The sequence below is a fragment of the Caloenas nicobarica genome, chromosome 2 (genome assembly GCF_036013445.1).
Source record: "Caloenas nicobarica isolate bCalNic1 chromosome 2, bCalNic1.hap1, whole genome shotgun sequence".
Classification (NCBI taxonomy): Eukaryota; Metazoa; Chordata; class Aves; order Columbiformes; family Columbidae; genus Caloenas; species Caloenas nicobarica.
In genome coordinates, this window is record NC_088246.1 from 88,716,816 (window position 1) to 88,730,974 (window position 14,159).

Genomic DNA, 14,159 nt, shown 5'->3' on the forward strand with positions numbered 1-14,159 from the left:
TGGCAGGACTCCCTTGAGACGCCTGAACGCTGCGAGCACTGTTAGCTTCCACACTACTGCTACACACTGGGAGCAAAGCACCAGGAGCAGCTCCTCCAGAACTTTGCTTCTTGTCCATGTCTAGAAAAATACACATTCTTCCCCCAGATGCAAAGCATTTAAGATGAGAGGTGGGGCTCCAAAAGTAAAAAAAAGACAGAAAAATTCCCAGTGGGTGTACACCAGAAGTACACGTGTGGCATTTGGAGACTCATTCTTTGCTTTGATTAGTTTTATCTTGATCTCAGCTCCTGACCAAATCCTTTATGGGATATTGTGGTGAAAAGAAATCAAGTTTCATACCAGAAATGTGGTGCTTTTGTTTACTTTTTTTTTCCCTGCAGAATGCTACTAAAAAACCACGATACTATTTAAATGTAAAACAACGCTGCTGTCAGCATTCACCACACCTCTTGAATTGAGACACAAAATTCATTATTCACATTTTAAAGGCTTTTCTCACTAAGGAAATCAGTAGCTGAGAGGTGTGTGTGTTTGGGTGAAGCACTGGTCAGGCTGATTCAAACTGCACTGTCAGATCCCGGGATCTGGAGAGCTTTCTAAGGTTTCAAGTAAATCCCCTGCATAACCAGGAAAAAAGTAGTATCTGAAACAAGAGCGCACTTTTCGCCAAAGTGCTGAGCTCTCGCTCACTGCGGGGTGGAGTTATTAGAGGATTTTAATGTTACCAGATTCACAGATGATCTTTTGAGCCTAAGATCCCCGACAAAAACGAGTACGCCTCTCATGTCTGTGGGAGAGAGCTCCATCCTTGGCTGCTTCAGAAGTGGCTCAGGCACACAACCGAAATTTCTAATAGGCAGCATCTGCTCGCTCTCTCCCCCACCCTCCCCAATTACCGGGCTTAAGGGGAACTTTGCGCTGCCCCGCCAGCGGCCGGGGGGCCCCGAGGACGGCGAGGCTGGGCGGTGCGGGGCGCTCCCTCCCTCCCGGCGCAGATTCCTCGGGGGAGCGTCCGGGCCCGGCAGCTCCTCCTGTGCCTTCCTGCCCCTTGGTGCCTCGTCAATAAACAAGAGGCGACCGGCTGCTGTGCGAGTGACGTTTTCCCATTCCGCTTCTTCAGGCGAGGATGGGGCTGAGGCGAGCGCCGCCGTTCTGCGGGCGGGGGGGCCGGTCGCTCCCTGTGGCGGCAGCAGGGAAAGCCAGGGGTGGTGTCAGCGGGCGCGGTGTCCTGTGCGGACACCGATTGCTTTTCTATAAGAAAAGTTACCCGATTAAAGCCCCTTCAGTGCTTTCAACTGCTCTTTTCTCATGTATGCAGAATAAAACTTTTGGGGGCGGGGGGGTATTTATTTGTCTAAACTCGGGCTGATCTATGCCTGGTGTGAGGGTTGGCATGCGAACGCATTTCGGAGCAAGAGACCCCGCAGCAGTTCGCCCGACAGCCGTGACGCGGAGTTTTGACGCCGCTCAGCCCGAGCCGACGGCCGCTTTTCCCTCAAAGGCTAGAAATGCTTTAGCAGATTAGCGAGTCCCTTAATCCCGGGGGCCGGCCTGGTTTAAGGTCAAAGAGGGGGCTGCGTGCGGCTGGGGGGTCCTCCGGCGAGCGAGCCCCCTCGCCCGGCCCCACGCAGGGCCGGGGCAGCCGGGCGCCCCCCGCCGCCGCCCCCGCTGACGCCTCTGCCTTTCCTTCCCGCAGCAGGGCCCGGGGAGCCGCGGCGCCCACCCGGGCGGCCCGGAGCCGCCGCCGCCGCCCGCCGCCCCGCAGCCGCGGGAGCCCTTCGCGCCCAGCCACGGCAGCGCCTTCCACCTGCCCGAGCCCCAGCACGCCGCCGCGCTCTACTACGCCAGCTCCACGCTGCCGGCGCAGCGGGTGAGCTCCCCGCTGCCCGCCCAGCCCGGCGGCTCCCCCACCAAGCTGCCGCGGGCCGGCTCCGCCGCCGAGGGCGCCGCCTACGCCACCGCGCAGCGCCTCTCCTCCCCGAAGCAGTCCCCCAGCCGCCTGGCCAAGTCCTACAGCACCAGCTCGCCCATCAACATCGTCGTCTCCTCGGCGGGACTGTCGCCGTCCCCTATCAGAGTGACCTCCCCGCCCACCGTCCAGTCTAACATTTCCTCCTCTCCTATCCACCAGTTAAGCTCCACCATCGGCACTTACGCCACCCTGTCGCCTACCAAGCGGCTGGTTCACGCTGCCGATCAGTACAGCAAGCACTCCCAGGAGCTGTACGCCACCGCCACCCTGCAGAGACCCGGCTCCCTCGCAGGTAAATCGCGGCCGACAGCGCCTCGGGTCCGCGGCTGCGGGGCGGGGGAGGGGGGTGCGCGGTGCCGCCGCGCCCGCGGAGGGTGGGTTGGCGTGGGGCGAGGGAGGGGGAAAGGCCCTCGGGCGGCAGCGTCCCGCCGAGCCGCCGCGTCTCCCGGGCCGGTGTGGGGTGACACGGCTGCCGGCCGAGGGAGAGGAAGGGGTGGGGTGGGTTTGACAGAAACCCGGTTTGGGGGAGTTGTGGCTTTCGTTCCGGCAACGGCAAGTGGGGAGAAGCAGACCGGCTGCCTGCTGTTTTAAGAAAGTGCCTCACTCCTGGCTCATCCCCGTCCTCCCGCTGCTGGGCAGGTGTGCTTGGTGTCGGCAGGGTGCGGGGCTGGCCGTGCTGGGCGCTGAGCTCCTTGCTCTTACCCGCGGTTTGGGTGGGGAGTATGTTACTATGGTGAATCCCTTCTCTGCCGCGATCAAAAACTGTGAGCCTTTAGCAGGGAGTCGCTCTTCCCCGGATTTACGGGCAGGTCTGGGGTATTTGACAAGTTTGGGGTTACTTAGTAGGAACTACCGGTGTATCAAGTTGTGCCAAGTAATAGGTAGCGGTTATTTGGCTCTGAGTGTTCTTTAGGGAACAGGCTGTTACAGCTCATTTAACGTCTCTGTAACCAGAGACTTTGAACAGATCCTAGAAGTGAGACACTGGTGTGCTGTTCACTAAACCATCTCTCTGCTAAACTGAGCATCCTTCAGGGGTGGTTTTTTTGTGTTCTCAAAATTTCCAGTTTCATTGCTATAGTAACAGCTGCTATGCTCATATGTTCTCTTGTGTGACATAAATAGATTTGAAGATTAATAGGGTACATAAAGAGGTTTGGCTGTGTTTATCAGGCAGGTACACAAGTTTCTTACTGGAGTTAAAATCTCTTCTCAACCCTCTTTCTCCTCTCACCCATCTCCCCTCCGGCACTCCAGCAGTTGTTGGCACCCTATATAATTCCAGTGTGTCTAAACATACAGATGAAATTAACTGGTAAGAACACATAGTATTAATGTATCTCCTTGTAAGAACTATTTTTATTTTCCTGTTTAAAGGGTGGGTATTTGAAAACTTTTGTTTGTTTACGTCACGCTATTTTTGAAGTTCAGAATGTATAAAAAGATAGCATCACCAAATGATGCCAGAATCGAGATCTTAGGACACTTACATCAATCCTGTTGTCAAATATTCAGTCTAAAATTACAAAGTGTTTTATTTAGCAATTATATTAGCATAACTTCACCCCACTGTGGTCCAACATATTGTTGGCCACAGGTATTAATAGTGCATTTGTAAAGCGGGAATGTAGGAATTATTATTTTAGGGAGTTTTGCAACTTCGTGCTATAGCAAGAGTTGTTTGAGCCTAAATAGGCATGGAGGGAACTGCCATCATCAAAGGAATAGAGGATAATTCAATTTAAAATGTATATACCTGTGGATATGAACTACCAGCATTTTCCCTGATTTTTTATTACCTTTGTTCTAGGATAGAAGCCTTTGTGGAAGTTTCTAACAGGCACAGTCCGTATTTCTCTTTATGTACTTTTAGCATTGGAATTTGTATTGTACTGGGGTTTTTGTTTTGTTTTCCAAAGAAGGCATCTTTTCTTAGCATTGCAGCATTTAACCTGTGATGGTAGTTTAATCAGAGCTTGTTCTGGAGGCCCATCATAATGGCTGTGAAGTGCTACAGTGTTCAGGAAGTTGTTCATCCTGCACTAGACCCAAGTTGCATCATGGATTTGAACTTTCTTGGGCTTTTTGGCCAATAGTGGTTGCACAGGCACTCCTAATGGGGTTTTCTACTTTGATTTGAATAAAATAAACTGGCATTCATTTTCTTGGATTGTTTTTAAATAAAAGCTTTTGATAAGACTTCTGCATCTCATATAACAGAGGTACTTCCCTCCATGCCTCTTTTTAGGACCCACTGTGAGGAGTGGCTTGTCACTGATTTAAGGCTTGGGTGAAAGAAAAGCTTACTGAAAACGCATTTAGGAAATGACTGGTGTATTTTTATGTGGATTTTAATGGGGAGTGATTGATCATTTGAACTTGCGCTTACGTTTATAAAAAAATGGTAAAACAACACTTTTACAAGTGTTGTGCCAATCATGACAAACATAACGAGCTTCTGAGTTACTGTTTCATAGGGATTTGCTTTTAAGTATGTGAAAAATCGCAGTGTCTTCCGTTATAAGAAATGGAGAATCCTGTAACTAAAATAAGTATTAGTTGACAGACATGCAGAGATAATATTGCTACTTAAAAAAAACCCCATAAAACATCAAAGCGGATGCAACAATGTGTTAGTAAATACTTTTTTTTTTCCACAGTGATGACATGCCTTTCAAGTAGTCCTTGAAAGGAGCTCTATTACATGACCCATTCATTTGCAAGTTTCCTCTTGCATGCTCCAGCCCCTTTTATTTTCCATTACCATTCTGTAGCACCTTCCTCACAGCCTCCTCACCATCCCAGAGTTACACATTTGCTATCAGTGTTAAGTGCCTGACTAATCTCCTAGACTTTCACTGGATTCACTACAGTCAGTGGACCACACAGAGGCTTAAAATTAACATATTCCTTACAGTTAGCCGGGATCAGATGTTAGGGATACCACTAAGGTAATCTTCATTTTTTTCTCTATAGGCATTTTTGCTCAGAATAGGTTTGGTATTTGAGCTGCAAGTATATTCAATTATATTATTTCAGGAGTTTTCCAGTCATTGTGTTAGAAATCAAACCCATTGAAAAGAAAAGCAAGCAACTGTATGTTGAAAAGCTAATATTCAGTAAATTAGGGGTTTTTTGCTTATTGTGCGCTATGTCCAAAGGCTGTTTGTTTGGTTTGTTTAGGATTTTTTGTATGTGTTTTTGTTTGTTGGTTTGGTTTGATTTCTTGTTTGTTTGTTTTTTTTGGTTTTTTGGTGGTGGGTTTTTTCTTGATGGTTTGTTTTTTTTCCTCTTCAAAAGAGAGGGAGAGGTAGAGAATAGTTGTCACATCGCACTGATTGATGGTTTACCTACTGTGATTAATGTGAAGTTTCTTGGGCTGTATGTGTCATCACAGGGATGATGTTACTCAAAGTGATCTCTGGGAAGAAAAAATAATTATTTCTAGTAATTACTGGGGATCAAAATAATGCATTTGTTTTAATTTTGTGCGATATTAGAAATTTGTACTGGTGCTACATAGTTCATGAATACTGCTGAGTCTCAGTATGCTAAACAAACCAAACGGTATCAGTACCAGGGTTAGATATTTAAAAGAGAAGACCTTCAGATATGATCAGGTTTTTTTGGTTTTTGGGTTTTTTTGGTTTTTTCTTAAATTGTAATGGGAAATGTACAGTACAAACATAGATCGCCCAAAACTGAGTCTGTGTAAGACTTAGTAGAAGAGAAGGCATATTTATATTAATTTCTTGCAAACTCGATTATGAAACAACTTGAAATTATAAAACCAGCAATCCTTAGACTGCATCATGAATTTAAAATAAGCTGTGCAACAGCATGCAATGACTCAGTTTTAACCGAGTAACCTTAGAAACATCTAAAGAAATGGGTTTTAGTCTAGTTATACTTGAACTGTTATCATTGCCAAGCGTGTGCGTGTATGGGTATGTGTGTATATAGTGGTTCTTGTGAGCGTACACTTGCCATGTTTATTCCTAGTCTAGCTGCTTCATTGCCATGATCTGCAATTACAATTTTGGAAGTCGTTTTCTGATCTGCGCTGCTCCAAAGCCTATTCAGCTGTCTGTTCAAGCAGTGATCTGAATTCATAAGCCACGGTTTGTAAATACCTTCTTGCGGCCACCGCGCCTGGACTGAGCTCCAGAGTGCTGCTGGGAGCCAAACTTGCCAAAGCAACCCGTTTTGCCTGGAAGGAGGAGTGTGTAGGATGGCAGGCAGCAGAGACATGGGAAAACCCTTTCAGGAGACAGGTCATTACAAAGGTGCCCACTCTTCATGGTCCTCTGAAGCATCTCCTGCTGGCCAGAATCAGATAGACGGTACTAAGGGAGTAGTGGGTTTGCTTAGGAGCAAAGGGAGAGGAGGTGGTGAAAGGATGGTGTTGAAGGAGTTTGTGCCTCAGGTTATGTGACAGGGAAGCAGCCCTTGTGTTACAGAGCCACTCCTGCCTCTTTATCCAGGCTTTGGGAAGACGAGGGATGCATAAGACAGCGACAGGTAATTTTATGCATTGCTTTATTACAAAAAACTAAAAAGAAAATAAATGTGTTTGAAGACTACATCGTGTTCAGTCAGCTGTACTAAAAGGTTAGGTTTAAGAAATGAGTGTTGGTGTGAATCACTTTGTATAGTGCTAGGTGGAAAGAATATTATGCAGCTATTCTTCATGTAGTGGTGACATGTTCCACTGAAACAAGAGCTGGAGCATCCCTCAGCCCTGGTGCTGCTGCTGAAAACTTTTGTGCTCATGTTTGTCTCATGTTTGCAAACAGAATCTTCTTTCAGATCACTGTAAAATCATAAAGTAAAATAATTTGTCATTTCTGATGTAGGACTGTTTGTATGCATGTGTAGTATTAATACTAAAATAACACTGGTTTATAAAAATGTGGTGTGTGTTAATATATACAATATGCTTTCCACTCTTTTATTGAGCAAAGAGTTTTAAGTGTACCAGGATCTTAACTGGTTCCTTCTGCTCCTTCATCTGTCTTGTCTCATTCTTCTGCCTCTTTGCTGGGGGCTTTCCTTTGCCCTTTGTCCTTCTGTATCCTTTTCATTGCATACAACATGTTGAACCCTGGTTTCCTGTTGAGATTTATGGCAGGACTGCTATTTGATGACAAGTGTTGACATGTTTTAGCATTTTGATGTGCAATTATATGGGCACAGAACAGATCAGCTTATGCAACTATGTATGAGATAACTGATATACATTACCACTAGCACGAGTTTAGATTTCCTTTCAATTGCATGAAAATATTGTATCATCTCTACATCACTGGTTCATTGCCATCTTTAAAAAAAACGTTATCTGGTTAAGTGTTACAATTCTGCAGTAAATCACGTTGTCCTATGTATTTGTGCTAGAATGGCTGCATTACTGCTTGTAAGCATACATGTGCCCACCCCTTTCTTTCATTTCTCTCCTCTACATGGGGGAGAAGAAACTTTTAGCAGAGTTACATGGTATTAAAACCATTGTTAGTGCTAACCTGAGTTAAAATTAGCTCTGAGTGATTTAAACTGTATGCAAGTATTCTTTTTAGACTGCATCAAACACAAGTTCCTACCAACATTTGCAAATGCAGGTGATATTTCACCATATGCATCATCATTCAGCTTCTGAGCAGGGCATTATAGATAAGGAAGGTACAAGTAAAGTGTTAACCTACAGCCAAAATGGACCTACCTCACCCCATAGTTAAGAGTTTTTTAGGCCTTAAAATCCTCACTTGAGACATAGGGCTGAGCTAATAAAACAATCTGTGTGTGAAATGCAGTTGTACTTATTTGGACAAGTAAGGAAGGAAAATCTTCAGATTTTTTTGCTTTAAGATAAGCTGTGAGACATGGACTATCAATATGATCGATCAGAACAAAAAGGGCACTCTGTTGTTTCCCTGAACTTTTTTTCTTGTATTTTTTACAGGATCCTGTATTTCTTCTATAGGAAAAACAACATTGCTTTGTTAATTTTAACTAAAATATTTTTGTAGGATTTTTTTTTCCCTACATTTTTGCTTGTTTGTTTTAGCTAGAAAATTCCTTTACCTGCTGTCAGAACCTTTACACATGAGAACATTGTTAGTGCCCTTTTGTTCTGGGACAGACAGTGCAGTCCTAGGATTTTTTTTTTCTCCTTCTACTCTTGTTTGTTTCGAGACACTTTCTTCTTTGAGGTATCCACTAATATTTCAGATATTAATCGGAGACTTATAATTTGCTGTCTTTCTGCTACTAAGTTATTTGTTTCTGCATTTTAACGTGAAAGGAGTGCTGGTGTTGGTCTTAGAGCTGATACAAATACACAAGTCAATGTTCACTTTGCTTTTCTTTGCCACTGATTCTACTGCCACCTATTTTTTCAGTGATACTTTTGTTATTAATTGTTACAACTGAAACATTTACAATGGTGCTCAATTCCAATTTGTACAAGGTATCCAAAATGGATGGTCTATGACAATAAAGCAGAAGGAGTAAGATGGATCCTTGAAGTATCATATTATTACCATGAATTTTGTTCCTACCTCTCTCAAGTCTAGCTTATATGGAATTATTTTGCTCGTAGGAGAGGGATAATTGATGAGGAGCCCAATACAGAGGCCCCCTCTACGTGGATATGTCTTTGAGCTAATGAACTTGAGCTTTGACCTCCTGTGTAGGCAAATGCTACAAATATGTCTAAACTTGTATGCTGGTCTTGAACCGACCATCACTTTTCCCTTTGCTTCCTGCTCTTGATATCGGAAATCATTTGACTGATCTTCCCAGTGGTCTTTCAGAGGGATGAGAAATCAAATAGTGTTGCAAAATAACAAGCCCTTAGGCGAAGAAAACCAGTCAGCAGCATCGCTGAAAATATATTCAACTGGTATGAAGCTGCAAGTAGTTTGGCTGTGGGAAACTGAGTGGCGGGGGCTGGTTCTGGGCTTTTAGGTGAGTGTAACATGGAAGATGCTTCTGATCAGCAGTGAAGCCTGTGCTGGTCCTTGTAACCATACAACCTGCCATACAGTTTCTGGCCTCTGGTCCTGAACTTTAGAAGTGTAGTTAGAAGGCCAGGATTCAAATGCAACCACTCGAAGGAATTTCTTAAGCATCAGGGCAGAGTTTGAAAAGTCATATATATGCTGAAAAGAAGCATGGAAAGGAGCTGAAGTTGAAACTGGCAAAAAGCTAGCAGACAAGAGTCAGTATCTGTAGCAGAAAAATGCATAATCCAAGGATGTGGAAAACTCCTGTTGATTTTTCTTAGCTATTGAAATCCCATAAAATATATGAAGTCAAAGAGCAGTGTTTTGGAAACCTGACTTTTTGGAACTTTTGTTTAGAGCAATGAAAATACATTAGCCACTGTTGGTACTAGGTAGCCTTTTCTTGATTATGTTCCTCTGTATTATTTTTGGTATGCGAGATTACAGGAGGTGCCTGGGGCTGTATGGACTATGATATGTCCAGACTTTTGGGTCTTTATGGCACGCTGGAGAGGCTAGGTCTTGTCTGTCCCTGTTACAACCCTTTGGCCCTTAGGTCTGAATGGTGTCTTCATGTGTCTGTTGTCCTCTTCATCTGCCAGGAACGTGATTCTGGGTCCTCCCAAAGGTCTTTGACCTCGGACTCAATTGTTCAGAGCAGAAGGGAGTGCCATTGTATGGGGTAGGGAGTTTTAGGCAGGGGGAAGGTCTCCTTCAACTCATATTTCTGATACTCGGCCTTTTGTGGCATCAGTGGAAATATTTGCTTGTGCTGTATGATCTAAATTGGTTTGTGACTGTGTATTGCTTGTACAGGCTGAAAGAGTTGGGGTTGGTCAGCCCGGAGAAGAGGACGCTCCAGGGAGACCTTATTGTGGCCTTTCAGTACTTAAAAGGGGCCTATAAGAAAGATAGGGACAGACTTTTTAGCAGGGCCTGTTATGGTAGCCAAGGGGTAATGGTTTTAAACTAAAGGAGGGGAGATTCAGACTAGGCACGAGGAAGAATTTTTTTACATTGAGGGTGGTAAAACACTGGCCCAGGTTGCCCAGAGAGGTGGTAGATGCCCCATCCCTGGAGACATCCCAGGCCAGGCTGGGCCGGGCTCTGAGCAACCTGATCTGGGTGAAGATGCCCCCGCTCATTGCAGGGGGCTGGACTGGCTGACCTTTGAAAGTCCCTTCCAACCCAAACGATTCTACACTGAGCCAAGAGGGCACATGTAGAAGCTGTAGTTTCCTCACGGTCTGAAATCCTATTGCGAGGTCTTATGCAATAACTCGAAAGTGTTTGTCATGGAAGGCTGAACAAATAGTGACAAAAATCCTTAGTCACTCCTGCTCCCCAGGTATTTAAGGGAAGTGAGAACATGCCTTTCATTTTTACTGTGGTGGAAAACTTAATCCTTTCCAGTTGCTGTGACACATAGACCATTTGCAGTAGACAAAGTAGCTGAGATCTAGAAACTCAGTACAGAGCTAGTCAGTAATCTGAGCATTCATTTGTTGGGATATTTAGAAGTTTTTTGGTTATTGTATGCACACCAGCTTTAAAGCAGTGCAGGTGCCTTCTGAACAAAAGTAAAGTGATGAACTATGGCAGGAAGAAGGTCAGAATCTGTGGAGTTGAGGAAGGCTCCCTTTATCTAAGGCCAAAACTTGGGTGGGGAGGTGCCCATGGCTGCCCATGCTGAGGTGCAAAGTGCTCACTGGTGAAATACATCAGCCACCAGTGGTGGCTGCCAGAAACTACACTGGACCAAATTTTCTCTATGACCAATTATTAGAGATAAATGAGGCAATTTTACTGTAATCGTAGGGTCAAACTTGAAGATCACCTAGATATGGACGCAGAACAGACAGAATACTTTTTGGTTTTAATAAAAGTGTTATTATGGAGGGCAGAGAGATATCGTCTAATGATAATAAATTCATGGAACTGTATATTATCATAAGTGGGTAGAAGCAAAAGTCAGAATTTAATATGCTAAAATGAGAAGGACCAAGTGATGACTAATCTTACAATTATAAGGCATGGCATATGAAGCTGCCAGTTGGATGACATAGGTTTTTAATAAGTACATCAAGTTGCAACTCATAGTGTGTAAGTAGAAAATTGCCGTATTAGTTTGAATACGAGTGGTCTTAAATTTCAGGCAACCCTCACTTTCCTGAGGAAATTTTCACATATGCTTTTCTGTATTTCTCTCTTCTTCTGCCTATATCTTGCCTTATGGCCCCTTACCCCCTCCCCCTCCAACCCAGGTGTGAACCATCCCTTTTATCAGATAGCCCACTGTGCTGCTCTCAGGCAGTAAAACCTTTTGATCGTAGGACTAAAGCTCTCCCTGGGTTGAAGGAGTGTTGCCTGGGACGAAGACAAGGGTGGAGAAGGAGCTGTGGCCCTCTGATACTGGTGCAGACTTTCTGCGACTGGAGAGCAAAAGGACTCCTCTCCATGGGGTCCTTCCCCATCCCCACCATCTCGGAACATCCCAGTTCAGCAGGGATGTGGTCATGTTTACATTTACTCACCAAAAGGTACCATAAGCTCTTCAAAAGCTTTGTATCAAAGTCCTAGGAGCGTGATCCGCAATGGAGGGTGAGTTGGACTCTTTCAGATATTTTAGGGAGGGGAGAGGGAAAGAAGGTGAAGGGAAAAAAGGCAAAAGCCCTTTGCATGTATGGGGTTAATATGCCCTGAAGAAAGAGAGGACTGAGTAAAAGAAAAATTGCAGACCCACTAATCACAGTGCTTTGTTGGGCTTTACAACAAAAGCTGATATAAAGTCTAATGCAAGATGTGAAGGTGGTAAATGGTTAATGGGATAATTTGCAACATAGTTCACCAAAACCAGATTGTGCTGCAATGACCTGCGTACTGACCTTTTTTTAGATTATATGTGGTGTCCTTCTGTTTCCTATCAGGGCCCTGGGCACATATTTTCTGTAGTACCACTTGGAAAATGTTTAGTTAAGCTGGAGAAGATGGATATTCTTGCAAGAGGGTAGTTAGGCAAGGACATGGGCAAAGGAGCGTTGTCAGTGTGTCATTTTGAAAATCAAATTAATGGAAACGAAGGATGTTACTAATAAGGTCCCAGAAGGAGAACTCTTTTGGCCACTTGAAAAATACTTTTTCATCTTATTATCTCAACACAACCCCCTGAAATATGCCAAGGAAACTGTTTGATAAGGGAATATTAGGAGGCATTTTCTGAAGAAAGACAAATCCTGTGTAGAGAGTGTTTTGCAGATCAGTGTGAAAGAATAGAATTGGAGCCAAGCTAATAGCGTACCTAATAGCTAGTTACAAATTAGAGGTCTTTGGCCGAAAACAAGAGCAGGAAAAGACCTGGGTGACCTGCTTGACTACAGTGTGTCTCAGGAACATAATAAAATCGTAATAGAGTATTTCATGGCCTTATCACACAACAAACAAAAATGAGAGTGTTATGAATGATTACCATTTCATCTGGGGAACTGTATACAACTGTGACCCTCTGTGGGCAAGGGAGACTGTTTCCAGCCCTTTTCTCTTCTGAACTGATCTGCCTGGATAATCAAGAAATTCAGCTGTCTGTTGTTTGCAGACCTGACTTAGTGTGTTTCCTTCTTAATGGAGGAAGGACTGCTGGCTTATGTAGCTGCTGTTAGTAAATGGAGGTTATACATCAAGAATGCTGAATCTTGGTAAGAGGGAGTAATTCGATGAAGGTTTTTCTAGCCTTTTTTCAGAGGTAGCTTTTAGGCAGTTGCAGAATAGTAGCATCTGAGCAAGTAGGGAGTGAGGGCAAAAGGTATTATCAAGCAAATGGCTTGTTTTCCCCGAGAGGCTTTGCTTTTATGGCTTTGGCTGATCAGCCATGATGGCTTTGGCTGACCAGCCATGATGGTTTTGGCTTATATGGAGGATCTTTGTGGTAACTAAAACTCTTCAGTTTTCTCTCAAAGAATTACAACTGGTAGCCATGTTGAAGACAGAGGTACTCTTGAGCCATGATTGCACTTCCTCTGGTCTTTGACCCACCTTCAAACTTTTCAAGGCTTATTCATCAAAGTTTTGCATTTCTTTCAGTCTGAAGTTGGAGTTCTTGTCTAGCCCATGTCATTCTTGTTTGTGTTGTACCTTGAGCTGCTTTTGGCAAGAATCTAAAACTAATGCTGAACATAACTGAGCAGTCTCCTCCAAAGTGATCCAATTTGTATCCTGCCCTATTTAAGATCCTATGTTGCGAGTCTGAGAATTCAAGGATTAACTGCCTTAGCCAAGAAATGCTTTTTCTCTGAAGTTTATCAAGATTGTGATGGATTGCATGTCACTGCTTTTCTCAGTCCGCAGTAGGTTTCAGGCTGCTTTTGTAAAATCATGGAAAACTTGATGCAAATGTCTTCAGTTGGCCCCTCAGTTCAGGAAGGACAGGGAACTGCTCGAGAGAGTCCAGCACAGAGTCATGAAGATGATTAAGGGAGTGACGCATCTCCCTTGTGAGGAAAGGCTGAGGGAGCTTGGAGGAGACTGAGGGGCGACCTCATTAATGTTTATAAATATGTAAAGAGTGAGTGTCATGAGGATGGAGCCAGGCTCTTCTCGGTGACAACCAATGATAAGACAAGGGGCAGTGGGTATAAGCTGGAACACAGGATGTTCCATTTAAATTTGAGAAGAAACTTCTTCTCAGTGAGGATGATGGAACACTGGAACAGGCTGCCCAGGGAGGTTGTGGAGTCTCCTTCTCTGGAGACATTCAAAACCCGCCTGGACGCCTTCCTGTGTAACCTCATCTAGGTGTTCCTGCTCTGGCAGGGGGATTGGACTAGATGATCTTTTGAGGTCCCTTCCAATCCCTAACATTCTGTGATACTGTGATTCAGCGGAGCATATGATCGTGGAAGTGTTGGTTTCGCGGGTGAGGCATTCATTTGACATGCAAATGATGTTGATTTATGTTTATGAATAACCAGGAACTAGCTGCGGGACAGTTCAGAATCCCTCAAGTGTTTGTCACATTTGGACTAATGTGCTTCTCATCCTTCTAATTGAAAGCACTGTTAAAGCCCTTCTCGAAGCTGAACCCTTTCAGTGGTGTATTGCACACTACTGTGAACACATTTCTTATCCTAGGTCTGCTTTCCTATTGCCAGTGACCTTCTGTCACCATTTGTCTCTTGCAGCATTTGCCG

The 14,159-nt window shown here is 44.5% G+C and overlaps 1 protein-coding gene across 1 annotated transcript in view; it reads left to right on the plus strand.

The window, feature by feature from the left end:
* The window catches only part of CTNND2 (catenin delta 2), a 531,616-nt gene that overhangs the window by 244,453 nt on the left and 273,004 nt on the right, over positions 1 to 14,159 (plus strand). The window contains exon 6 of the mRNA XM_065627308.1: positions 1,703 to 2,267. Within this exon, the coding sequence (XP_065483380.1) occupies positions 1,703 to 2,267 (565 nt within the window). The remainder of the gene's footprint in view (positions 1 to 1,702; positions 2,268 to 14,159) is intronic.